Here is a 13,109-nt window from a genome sequence, read left to right as displayed (position 1 = left end):
AACAGTCATTGATGAGAATCAACTTCTCTCGCGATATGTCACACCACTCTCCATCACCCTCTACCGTGCTCATCAACAATCCTCAAATCCGAACTCAAACCCAACCACATCTTCGTTATCCTCTTCCAATACCTATCCTAGCCATACTCGACCTCCTCTACACATCTTTATACGTTTTCTCAGCTTCAGAAAAACCATGGTTCCTCCTTTTTCTCAGCATCACGCGAACAGCCGTACTTTGTCACAGTGGGCACAAGTAAACGATGGAGGTTTCGGGGTAGTTGGGTGGGGTTGATAAGTGGGATAAGTGTAGGGAGAGTCGTATGGGAAGGATGTGTCGGACGATTACAATCTGGTCGATCTGGAGGAGAGAGAAAAGAAAATGTCGTGGTTTTCTCTCCTCAAGGAGTGTTTCTTATTCTTGTGAGTCAAAGCTTGATATCATTTATTACCCATCCTTCTATTCTTCACCTGAACTTCTTCATTCTTTACCTGAACTTCTCATCTGGACCGAATTAACACTGTACAATGTACTGGTGCGCAAAGAAAACTCATTTATGAATGGAGAACTCCATAGAAATCCTTGGATTATTGTCGCCGCTGTTGAGCACGAGTAAGACGTTGTATTCATTTTTGGGAATAAGAATTAGACTAGGGATGTTCATATGATCAGAGCAGTGCTAATTCCAGACTGCCCTAATATCCTTAGTAGAATACGTATGTGTTCGACATTCCACCAAGTCCTCGACCTCTCTTCCTATACTTTACCATCTCTTACTCTTCGAAATCGAACACAGACACCATACATCCCCCACCCTTCATTGTCCTAAAAACCCACACTTTTCCCGCCATTGTGTCCGAAGAGAATGTCACGTCAAGCTGATACACAGCTACTTTTTCTCCTTTTCCTTCGACTCTCCCCTATTCATCACTCCCACCCATTCTCTCCTCGTCTGGCAAGTATCCCTCAAACCCAGCAGACCCAGGTCCCCCCGTACACCTCACCGCGTGACCCCATGTCAACTCACAGAAGACATCGTTCTTCCTCCTCATACTCTCCTTCTGCACTTCGGACCTCTCGAACTCCCGATTCCCCATTTATGTCTCAGACTATCGGGATCTCTGATCATGATCAAGCTGCTACTTCCCAATCTCAATCCTTTACTTCAAATATCGATTTTTCTCCTGCTGCCCTTCCATCCACTTCTGCCTCATACTCCCCTTCTGCACTTCGGACCTCTCGAACTCCCGATTCCCCATTTATGTCTCAGAGTATCGGGATCTCTGATCATGATCAAGCTGCTACTTCCCAATCTCAATCCTTTACTTCAAATATCGAATTTTCTCCTGCTGTCCATTCTTGCACCTCTGCCACATACTCCCCTCTATCCCCCTCTCACCGTTTCAGCACAGACCATTCCGATGCACAAGTCACCACAAATCATTCCGACGCACAAGTCACCACAAATCATCACGACGCAAACCCCGGCTTGAATCATCATGATTTACAAATCTTTCCGGACGACCCCCACTTTGACGCTCTCGACGATACAAACGAACCAAACACCGACACATCTTTCGATGAAGAAGACGAAGACGAAGACGAAGACAGTGCAAGTTCAAGTAGTATAATCGATATGCCACCTCTTCCTTCTCCCAGAAGTATATTACCTTCTTCTCTCTCGCTACAAGCTTTAGATAGTTTAGAAGCTGGTATAGAGCATATCAGCCAGATTGGTCAGATTGGTCAGATTGGACAGATTAGTCAAGTGAGGGAATTGGTAAGACGGAAAAGTGCCAGGTTTTTATCTGGTTTGAGAGGTTCTTCTTCTTCTAATAGGGAGGATGAAACAAGGGGTTATGGGACTTTTGGGACTAATTTGGGAGTATGATTTCTATCTCTATGTAGAGTCGAGTTGTAAAACTGACGGGCAACGACATGTTGTACGATATTCAGTTGTACTACTATGTGGAGAGTATGTTACTGTAAAGTATGTATGACCTGAAGAAGAGAATTAGAGATCACGAAGAAAGATAATGACGGCTTTTTGAGATGAATGAAAGAAATGAATAGATGATCAAAATAAGATACATAACAAGATGAATGAATATTTGACATTTCCCACATTTTGTTATCGCTACAACTTTTTTCAACTCGTGTACTCGTAACCTCCACAATGTCCGTTGATACACCAAAAAATAAAACAGATATCCCTCATTTCCAAAACCCAAAACGCTCTCATCCTAAACCTCGACCACAATTCATTCCTCCACCCTTCACACAGACACGACTGATCACCCCGATATCTTCCTCTGCTGCTCGATGTTTCCCCTTCTGAGCAGATTACGTCTGAGCAGCTGATATCTGAGAATTTGAGCACTCGATCGACTGACCGTCTGATCGTCTGATCTTACAATCGTCCGGAGTCCAGATGTGTATTGGTGTGAGTGTCTGAATTTCTGAGACTTGAATAATTGCGAGAAATACCTTTCACCCTAATTGATAATCCTAACTACCATCCCACTTCCTGGAGACCTAAACACTTCCCTGGCTTTCTCAAAAACCACACTTCCCTCTGAAACAGGACTCAAAAAAGGGATCAACTCATCTTCCAAAACGTCCCGTATGTCCATTCCGCTAGAATCGACTTCGGGTTCACCTGTTCCCGCTGGAGATACAGGGAGGAGGTTTATATATTTTGAATCTTTTCTTTTGGTGAAGAGGGATTTGAATGCTGATGTTCTTCTTGGGATTGGGGGAGGGGATGTAGGTGAAGGAAATGGTGATGATATGGATGCGAAGCTGTAACATCAATTTTTGACCTGATTAACGGTTTATCCGACATGAAATCTTTGTGGATTTAATCATCGTAGTGTATAGGGTTTATACAAGTGAGGAAGGTTGGATGTATACAAAAACGATGAGGGTCTTGGACTGAAATGGAAAGATGATCGGAGAAAAGACGTTGATGACGAGAGGGTGATGGAGAAACTGGTGATGGAGAACAGGGATGATGGAGAACAGGGATGATGGAGAACAGGGATGATGGAGAGATGATTATTTGAATTTTAAGGAAGAGGGAGAGGGAGGGTGGTTGTAGAATATTGATAATTACTCACCTTCCACCATCTCTCAAAACCCTTTTAGCACCTTCCACACCTAATCCACCCGTTGAATCAAAAATAAAATCCCAACTACTTTCTTCAAACCCACTTAAAACACTTGCCAAACTACCCGTTAAAACACCCCTAGCACCATTCTTCATACATTTCATTTGAGCTTCATAATGTCCATCACCACCTACTATAGTAGCCGTAACAGCTACACCGGATCTAGCCAATAATTGACAAACCAAAGCTCCTATACCTCTATGAGCTTCTGAAACGATAGCTAAAGAATGTTTTATCAAATGTGTCCTACTTATCCTTATAGCGGGTATACCATGTAAAGGTAATAAAGCTAATTGTTCTAAAGATAAAAAAGTTGGAAAAGGTGTTTTTGATATTCTTCTTCTATCAATTAAGATATATTCAGTTAAACAACCACTTTTCTTTAAATCCATTAAACCCATTATTAATTCTCCTCTAACTATTTCAACTTCTTCTGAACTTGTTTTCAAACAACGTCCAACAAAACTTCTTCCAGGTACCCAACGACCTATATCATTCCTTGATTTTGATTCTAAAATCTTTACGTCAAATTCATCAATTGCCACAGCGTAAACTTGTACTAGTATTTGACCTGAATTGACTTTTGTAGGTGGTTTTAAATGAGAACTGAAATCTATTGGAGGTGGAAGTTGATTTCTGAGATGTAAAGGTGTAGAATGAATTGGAAGTGTTGATAATGTTATAGCTGCCATTGTCGATTGTGGCATTCGAAGTGAACGATAATCTATAGAATGAATGAAACGTGAAGGATCAGATGGTTTATAAGCACCTGAAGGTAATATGAGTGATGAATATCCTAATGGTTCCATATCTCTTCCATGTGAATTCATCAAGACGGATTCACCGTGATTTGAACCTTCCCATGTTCCCATACGAAAAGCATTGACGGATTTCGAACGTCGAACTGGTAATTCGGGTACTTGATCAGCTTCTTCAGAATCATCGGCCGAGGAACGTGCTCCGAGGGTGAGATTTCCGAATACACTTTGGGTCCGACGAGCGGTTCGGGAGATTGGTCGAGGGAAGGAAGGTTCGTACGTTTTATCAGAATCTTGTATCGTCATTTCAGGTAAGAGGGTGAGAGCGTCAGGGTCGAGGAATGAGGGAGGTTCGAATCCTATTCTTTGACTTGGCGTGGGACTTTGAGCACGGGTGGAAATTGACATTGAGGACATTGGACGGGATATGGGTAGCATGGTAGGTGAGAGTGGAGAAAGAGGACGGGAAGGTCGATCGAGAGAAGAAGAAGGTCGACGTGAAGGAAATGGAACACTATTGAATGATTCTCGTCGACTTTCCGCAGAGGATGACGATCGTCGAGGGATATGTTCGGAGATAGACAAAGGTTTGGATGTTGGGGATGGTGGAGCAGGCAAATAAGCGTCCTCTGGGATGGAATCCGGAGACTGGACACGTCGAGTGGGAGCGAGGGGGTCGATTTGATGATCCTCGGAAACAATTGAAACGATGTAAGACCTACTGGGTCTAGGCAGTTGGTCGTACTCTTCTTCACTGTCCGAAGGGTCTTCCACGAGATCATCTTCCAAGGGTCGTTCTAAAGTGACACCATCGAAAGAGGGCCGCTGGTCAGATTGAACTTGATCGATAGTATAAGATCGACTAGGCCTGATCTCGGGATGATATGACACTTGCGAGTATTCACTCAAACTCGATCCACTACGACTTGCCACCCTCAACCCACCATCTTGACTTTCACCCAAGCTTTGACTCCCATTCCCAAGTCTCGATCCATTAGTCAGACGATCGAAAGTCGCTGGTAAAGCACCAACGGGCAAAGGAGTGAATTTACTTTTTTTGGGAGGAGGAACAGGTGCACTTCCACCTTGTAATTCTTGAAGATTTCCCCATCCTCCATTCGCATGAGAAGGCATGTACATGACCGGTGTAGTCGCCCCGGATCTCGATTGCGCTGAAGCTTGTGCGGCAGCCCAACCACCTTTCCCAAGTCCACTGGCGACACTTCTACCGCTTTGAGCACTGCGAATACTTGGTTCATAAGCTGACGCTTGATACGACTGATCGTCCAAGGGAGCAGAGAAACGTCGAGGGATGACTACGAAATCGCTATATGCTTTGGAAGAGCGTTTAGACGTCCGACCTTCTGATGCGGAAGCTGGGAAACCTACAGAGGCAGGATGGGAATCAAGAGCGGAAGACGATCTCCGAGAATAGCTAGTGTTTCGACTGTGAGAACCTCTAAGGTGCTGATTGGGTCCACCGAGACGTTCAGATTCTTCATCTTCGTCTGAGCCTATCTCACCAGATGCTGAATGTGCGTCATCGGCCATACCGTCCGCTGGTGGTGAGGCGGGCATTTCGACAGTTGTTGTTATTGGTCTAGAACGAGTGGGAGTGTCGACTGGTTCAGGATCTCCGAATCGGGCGGATGGTAATTCAAATGGGGAAGTCTCAGGATTGACTAAAGGTGCTGGAGTAGGTGGTTGAAGACTGAAAGAAGGAGGTGGTATCATTGAAGCCGGGATAGGAGTAGACTCTTGTACTGACGAAAGGGTGGAGAATCTTGCAGAAGTGGAAGGTTGAAAAAATGACATGGGTCGTTGATCCAAAGAAGCTCTAGGAGTGTAAAAGGTTTCTTCTTCTTCCGTATCGGATTCCACGGGTGGAATAACGACGATAGGTTTTGGACGACTTGTCTTGATTTCAGAAAATCCTTGAGGTTGTCGATAAGATTCAGGCGGAGAAGGATGGAGCTCTTGGTTGGGTTTAGCAGGGAGAGAAGAGACAGAACTTGGTGGTGTATCTACACTCTTATCTTTATCCAAGCTTGAAGACCTAGGAGGGAGATCATCCGGTGTGGGAGTTTGACGAGGTGCAGGAGAAAAAGGTGGGACTGGGGAAGACAAACTACTTGAACTTTCACCTGCATCCCTTAATCTTTGCTGATGTAAAACAAGACTCCCAGTGTTTTCTGTACTCAACGATTCATTCCAAACATTCATGACAGATTGTTGATTTATCTCTTGTTTCCTTTTTTCAACCCTAGTAGCGGTATGTTTGATAGTCATGATCGTCGGAGCAGGTGAATTGGTTCTCATAGTATTCGAAATTACCGATTGAGCTTCTGATTCTATCCTAGGTTTTCTCTTCTTTTTCTTCTTAACCGTTCCGTCATTGATCGAGGATACATCTCTTTGTAAAGGAGTCAAGATGATCTCTCCTTGTGGTGTGAGAGTGAGATGTTCTTGTACCCTTTTGACAGGTTTTGGAAAACGTGTTCCAGCCGTTCGATCTGTCCCTACCTCAGTGACAGGTTCACTTATGGTTGATCGAGATGTTTTCCTGTTCCTTACGAAAGAAGAAGACGCAGGAGAGGGTAAATGAGAAGAACCAGGTTGTGAGGTATCTCGATAACCTAAGAAGACTCCATTGTCTACACGAGGATTGTATCGGGAAGGGAAAGGTTCGGGATCGTATTCATCCTCTTGGTCTGCCCAGGGGTTGTATCCTGGTGTAGCATATGATCGAGTTGGTTTTCGAAGGACTGTTTGGAGGAAGGTAGGTTTAGGCATGTTGAGTCGTATGGATGGGGCTAGGGGCAGGTAGTTGGTGTGAAAGAGAATCAATATTCAGTGAGAGTATTTATCAAGAAAGTTGGGTTTTTTCGGGTAATTCACACATGTTGATTTCGAAAGGGTGAATTGAGGTGTTTGAAGGAGTGAATAGATGATAATCGTTGACCTATTGGAGATTATAAAAGACACGATAGAGAGATAGAGATGCAAGGGTGTAAGTATGGGGTATAGATGTCAAGTGGTGGATGTTGAGGGGGTAAGTACTTAAAGTTTACATCCACTTTTGAACCATCTTTTTTGCTTCCTCCCCCACGTTACTTACCTTGTAATTATGTACTACTCATGATCTTTTTAAGCTCTCATCCCATCCCATGTCACATGTCTATCACCCATGCTGACTCCACCTTTTCATTTCTCCATAGTAGCTCTACCTCCTCCAACCCTTCTCCCAGCTCCGCCACTTCCATCCTCTTCCACTTCCCGTTCCTCTTCTATCTCCACATCGCCCAACTCAAGCCCTCTCTCAACCTCATCAAGCTCAAACAGCCAGATCCTCTATCGAGGCTCTATCCCTGTCAGACGAAACTTTAGATTCTTGAACCGACTCAAGATCAAAACTCTCCTGGTGCTTCGTGAAAAACCACTCAAGGAACAACATGAATGTTCCCTTTGGTCCAAACGGAATGGAGTGGTGGTCATATGGATCAAAGCGGAACAGGCAGGTGAGGAACGTTTAGGAATAGGGAAAAAAGAAGTGGAAGATGTTTTGAAGGTCGTGTTGGACACAAAGATGTATCCTCTCTATTTAGCTGATGTGGATGGGGTTTCACATACAACACCAGTGGTGGGTTGTTTACGCAAGTTGCAAGGATGGGCAATGGAGGGTATACTTTCAGAGATGGAGAGGTGAGTTTATGCCATCTTCTTTAAAGATTATACCTGCTGCCTGTGATTTACATTCTCACTCCTTTCCTCTAGCTCGACTTCTCGTTGATATGCATCATATGATATCAGTGTTATTATGGTCGCCATGTCAAAAAACGAATTTGGTGATCATAGTACTATCTCGCAAAATCATTCTCAAAGAGTAGACTTGACTGGTTGTGATCATTGGGATCCGCTGATAATAGATACGAACCTTCCTTATCAGATTTACCATTAGAAACATTCATCAACAATTTCGGTAATTCAGACAATCCCTTCCTTCTTCCTCCTCCTCCTTATCCTCTCTGGCTTTGGCCTTGGCCAATTTCACCTCTTCTCCCATCTACATCATCTTTTCTATCAAGTTCACCTGGTCCCTCCACTCTCTCCCAACTTACCTCATCTGCTCACCCTCCTGAACTTCCACAATCCCCTCAATCTCAATCAACTCAAACCATAACCAAACCTCTGTCCCCGCAAAAAGAACGAGGTGCGCCATTAAGTCGTACGAACACACTTTCTTCCCCTGTGAAAATCCGTGAGAAATCATCATACACACCTCCATCAAGTCAATTGATCAATCGTGAGACTTTCAATTCGCCTCAAGATATGCGAGATTTTACAGATCGACCATCTGGTCTACCTTCACCCAATCCAAGAGATAAACAATACTCTATTCCGATCTCTCGACAACCTACTTCAAACACGACCCGAGATCGTCAACTCATGTCTCCTCCTCAGATCATTTCACGAGAACGTCAACCTTCCAACGTGGTTCAAATTAACAAAGATGGCGTAAAATTTCGAGAGCGTCAATCTCAACTTTCAAGTCCTTCACCTAATGTCTCTTCACCCCCATCATCAAGCCCATCTCTGGTGATAAGAGGTGTTCCATTTCCTCATCCACTATCGAGTAGACGACATCCAAGTATGAAATTGATTTTCCCTTCCCTTCCTCCTCCTACATCTCCTGTTGTTCCTCCTTCAACGACCATGTCCCCTTCTTTGACTTCCTCACCGATTATTCAACCGACTCCACCGACTTCATCCACATCTACACATCAAACTATGAACACTTCCGTCGGACCAAATCTGAGCCGGGTTAGTTCAAGAAGAATGGGGGTGGACAATATTCATACACCCGAAACGGGGCAGATGCAACACGATCCTTCAACGTCGAATCGCCATCAATTTCAAAATTTGAGTCGTACCACTTCTCACGAAGAATCTATAGATCTCAGTCAATTGGATGGCATCGAGACTCGAAGAAACTCTCATCTTCAATCTCAAACCCTTCCACCCCAAAACTCCTCCCGAATACCCTCGTCACACCCGTCAACAGGACAAGAGCATAAAATGGCAGTACCTGAAACTGAAACTGATTCAGTAGAAGGGATGCCAAGTCTTTTAGCTGCCGCTACTGCAATCGTCCACTCTATCGAACCTTTGACCGTAACATCGAGCCCGAAGGCGGAATCAACCCAGGAATACACCTCGAAGGAAGATTCGAAGGATGTCAGCCATTTACAGATAGAAGGTCCCATACCGATGTCAGTGCGAGGAGAGGAAGAGTCAAACCCGAAGATTATTTCGGATCTCGATATGACCTCACCCCTGACTCGACCAAAGACTCACACTCACACTCACACTTACGATTCAACCTCCTCGTCGGTCAACCCTGACGAAGATATTGTCCACACAGATAACATGGTAGATGGTCAAGGTTCACACGATAAAGTCGAACCACCAACGAACGTACAAGAAGCAGATCAAGTTTCACAAGAAGTCGCACCAATTCTCATCCCAGATCAAATATATCCAATAACACGTATCATCACACGAACTTCGAGTATCTTATCAAAAACCACATCGAGTGAAAATGAGCATCCCGAACAATCTGATATGCGACATATTCAACAGAATGATGATTCGAATAATGTTTTTTCATCTAATTCTTCAGATGAATTATCTTCAAGTGAAGAAGGGATGGAAATTTCTTCTTCTGACTTGAATGAGGAATTGGATGAGATAGCGGAGGATATTTTTGATCCTGATTTTATCCATGAGGTGGATGAGGAGGAACTTTCTTCTTCTGATCTTGTCCAAGAGGTGGAGCAAGGGGAGATGTCTACTTCTGATATTGTCAATGAGGTGGAAGAGGAGCAAAATTCTCATATCAAAATGGAGGATATAGAATTTGATAATACGAAGAAAATGAGAGATGTCGACTTGAATAAGGTTGATACACCTGGAGGTGAGGATGAAGGACTAGAACCAGAAATAGAAGGAGAAGCAGACAGTGATCCAGAACTAGATGGAGAGGATGCAAATGAAGTTGCAAAGATCAAGGTGATTGAATCGCAAGATATAAGTGCACTCGATTTAGCAGGTATGTAATTTCAATAGATTTACATTCGATAAGAAATATTTCGAATTGACCGTGTGTCCTTTGGTTGAAAAGATCCAAATTTGTAGAAAAAGATGATTGTGTGGCTTTTATGGATCTCTTGGGGAAATTTTCAAATTTTGGATTTTGTATCTGTAGAATACGACTAGATGGCATGATCACATGATATACTCAAAGCGTTGATGCATTATCAATCAGATGGACTGATTCCGAAAAGAAATTACTGAGCATTGGCAAGTTCGTACAAATACGATCCGAGTAGTTTTGTACCCTATTGATCAGCATTGAACTTTGTATATTTGGTTTTGTTTCATGTTCCAACATGCGTAAAGATGATGCAGATACTTGATTGGCTTAAATGGCAATGTGTCACAGAGGGATCCTCCTCACGGGAAGTTTTGTAAGTGTGCAAGTAAGGTATGAAGATTGAGACAGGTAATAAGAAGGGAGAAGAGAAATGAAAGGTACTCTATATGATCATGAGAATAAATGGGTTGATCCGATTGTGGATCCGCTGATTGATCGAGGTAGAAAAGGTGACGGGGGTAATCAAAACGACCACTCACATTGATATAATTATCCATGTCCAATTTCTCATTAGTGGAATGAGCACCATCATCACCTCTTCCAACAGGAAGTAAAAGAACGTTGAGACCTAGGATATTGGCAAAGTCCGCAGTGATAGGGATTGAGCCTGTTTTTGTTCAGCTTTACCTCATTTGGCAGAAGAGGGTCAACTGACCTCCTTCACGAGTGTAATCGGGTGTTTGACCGTATACCGTCTCGGTAGCTTTTTGTGCGGCACGATAAGAGTAATGCTACGTTGTTAGTTTTGGCAATCATCAAGGTGAAAACCTGAGACGTACGTTGGGATCAGTCTATAGGTCAGCTCAGGTCTGGTCTTGACAACACTAATTGTCCGCTTTGCTTGCTCAGACAGAGATGTATAATCACCCATAGGTATGCAAAGATGGTGGAAAGAGTCAAGATGAAGGAAGAAGGTTCATAGGGATCTTGAGTTTAAGAAGAGGGAAACGAGAGCTGAAGGTTAGAAGCGATGTGTTGACTCACAGCCCAAGGCTCCCCACCATGCGTCAATCTCACTTCACACTTGTTCTTCGTTCCAAGTTTCTTAAACTCTGCGTCGACATATTTGACGACGCATTCTGTGGTCTCTTTCACCCACAGGTTGGGCACAAGACGGATGGAGAATTTTCCTACATGATCAGCTTACTGTTGCTCGGAAGAAGCGGAAGAAACCGAACCAACCTTTAACCGAACAAGGGATAACGGTCTTTGATCCGGTCGCATCTATTCATCAGACATGAATGGCTTCAGAGTCGAGAAACCTACAGAAAGCTCCTTCAATTCCATGTAGCGACAAACAAGGGTTACGCATACGACCCATCAACTATATCATCAGCTTCGCCTCTAGGGTCAAGGTGACTACCCACAACTTCCACCTTGTCATCCGACAAAGTCACATCTCCACCCATGGAATCATGCACATCCTTCATGTCGAAATGGATGGCTTCGAACTTGGCTCGTTCGTCCTCGGTCACAGGTGCAATCATTTCTTTGATACCAGGAACCAGGATTTCAGCTTGAGGAGTGACCAGTTTGGACACTTTCCAATCAGCAGGGATCAAGCGGTGACACATCACCCACTCAAGTGAATAAGATCCGTCATGGGTTCGTTGATCATTCCTCCAAATACTCCAGAGTGGAGGTCACGGTCGGGACCTGAGACGTGTATTTCGTAATAGGCGACGCCTCGGGTACCGTAGGTCAGACAGGGGATCTTAGTACCGAGCCAGTAGTTGTCTGCCCGTCAGTATACAGCGCATGGTAGCTCGGGGCCCTCATGCGTTTGTGACGAAGAAATGAGTGTATTTAAAATAAGAAACACTCACCTGAGATGCACATGCAGTCGATACCGGTGAAAAAATTGTCCTTCTCAGCCTCGATAAATTCCGGAAGGCCGACACTGCCCGTCTCCTCCATACCCTCAAAGATGACTTTGACGTTGACCTGCTCATTAGTCCTTGTATCCTGGAGATACGGAATCTACCAGTCAAACTTACGGGAAGCTCCAACCCCAAGGCCTTGTGTGCCTCCAGGACATTCAACCACCCCATCACTGGGCCCTTGTCGTCGGTCGACCCTCGACCGTACATCTTGCCAGTCCCCTCGGGATCGATGGTCAACTTGAACGGGTCATGTATCCACCCATCTTCTTTGAGCGCGGGTTGTACGTCATAATGACCGTAAATGAGCACAGTTCGCTACATGTGTTAGCCGTGAAAAGGGTGAGGACTATGATACGCTGACACGCATCGGAGTTGGGTACCAAAAGGAATAGGAGGACGATCGAACTGACCTTCTTAGGGTCGCTACCGATTTGCCCGATCACGACAGGAGGCAAGTCTACTTCTTGCCCTGCGAGGGTGTGTTTACCGATTCCACGTTTTTCGGCAGTACATCCTAGCTTGTTGAGTTGGTCTACGAGAAAGTCGGCCATGGCGTAAACGTCTTTGTTGTAGCTGCGGTGGTGAGATTTAGCGAGAGAGGAATGTGGAGACTCACTCGATGTTGCCAGATACGCTATAGCATGATCAGCATATGTAGATCTATGCAAGGTATTTTCTGGTGGGGTAAAGGATAGCAGAAGTAGGAGGTAAGAAGCTAAAAGGGAAACGAAATAGAGGAGTGACTGACGATGGAATGCCGACGGCCTTTGCGAGTCGTTGAACGAAGTCATCCTTATGTTGGTCAACGTATGCGATGAACTTTGGGTCTGTCATGGTGGTTGTTGTATTGATTGGGTGAGAAAGAGATATATAGGTGTAGGTGTAGTGAAGTGAGGAGAGGGAAGGAGAGTGACGGAACAAGGATATGAAATGAATGTGTGGGCGGAGTTGGGGGGACAAGGGGAAGATAGCAAAGTGGAGCCCCGCATAGGTGGGTTCTTAAATGGGGGTGTCGCATAAAGTAGTAGCTGGTAAGGTGGCCAATGTGGCAGTGTCTTTCCCTCCCTTTGAACTTTGTCTACT

The 13,109-nt window shown here is 44.4% G+C and overlaps 4 protein-coding genes across 4 annotated transcripts; 2 read left to right on the top strand and 2 right to left on the bottom strand.

Moving 5' to 3' along the window:
* Positions 1 to 1,016: 1,016 nt before the first annotated feature.
* Positions 1,017 to 1,892, top strand: TREMEDRAFT_61173 (uncharacterized protein; the record flags this gene model as incomplete). The annotated part of the gene is made up of 1 exon (XM_007003474.1): positions 1,017 to 1,892. The coding sequence occupies one exon, from the start codon at positions 1,017 to 1,019 to the stop codon at positions 1,890 to 1,892; it is 876 nt and encodes a 291-aa protein (XP_007003536.1).
* A 604-nt stretch (positions 1,893 to 2,496) lies between these two features.
* TREMEDRAFT_61172 (uncharacterized protein) lies at positions 2,497 to 6,722 on the bottom strand (the record flags this gene model as incomplete). Its single annotated transcript, XM_007003473.1, has 2 exons — positions 2,497 to 2,803; positions 3,121 to 6,722. The coding sequence occupies 2 exons, from the start codon at positions 6,720 to 6,722 to the stop codon at positions 2,497 to 2,499; spliced, it is 3,909 nt and encodes a 1,302-aa protein (XP_007003535.1).
* Positions 6,723 to 6,945: 223 nt separating this feature from the next.
* On the top strand, positions 6,946 to 10,046 carry TREMEDRAFT_61171 (uncharacterized protein; the record flags this gene model as incomplete). The annotated part of the gene is made up of 3 exons (XM_007003472.1): positions 6,946 to 6,981; positions 7,276 to 7,631; positions 7,856 to 10,046. 3 exons carry the CDS (start codon positions 6,946 to 6,948, stop codon positions 10,044 to 10,046), a joined length of 2,583 nt encoding a protein of 860 aa, XP_007003534.1.
* Positions 10,047 to 10,276: 230 nt separating this feature from the next.
* On the bottom strand, positions 10,277 to 12,860 carry TREMEDRAFT_28922 (uncharacterized protein; the record flags this gene model as incomplete). The annotated part of the gene is made up of 14 exons (XM_007003171.1): positions 10,277 to 10,327; positions 10,623 to 10,750; positions 10,799 to 10,874; positions 10,923 to 10,934; positions 11,128 to 11,273; positions 11,326 to 11,367; positions 11,410 to 11,467; positions 11,511 to 11,683; positions 11,725 to 11,880; positions 11,970 to 12,087; positions 12,141 to 12,341; positions 12,437 to 12,599; positions 12,643 to 12,660; positions 12,775 to 12,860. 14 exons carry the CDS (start codon positions 12,858 to 12,860, stop codon positions 10,277 to 10,279), a joined length of 1,428 nt encoding a protein of 475 aa, XP_007003233.1.
* Positions 12,861 to 13,109: the final 249 nt, after the last annotated feature.

This window comes from Tremella mesenterica, assembly GCF_000271645.1.
Source record: "Tremella mesenterica DSM 1558 unplaced genomic scaffold TREMEscaffold_3, whole genome shotgun sequence".
NCBI classification, from domain to species: domain Eukaryota; kingdom Fungi; phylum Basidiomycota; class Tremellomycetes; order Tremellales; family Tremellaceae; genus Tremella; species Tremella mesenterica.
Note: the sequence above shows the minus strand (reverse complement) of the source record. Positions and strands in the feature narration are given on the sequence as shown.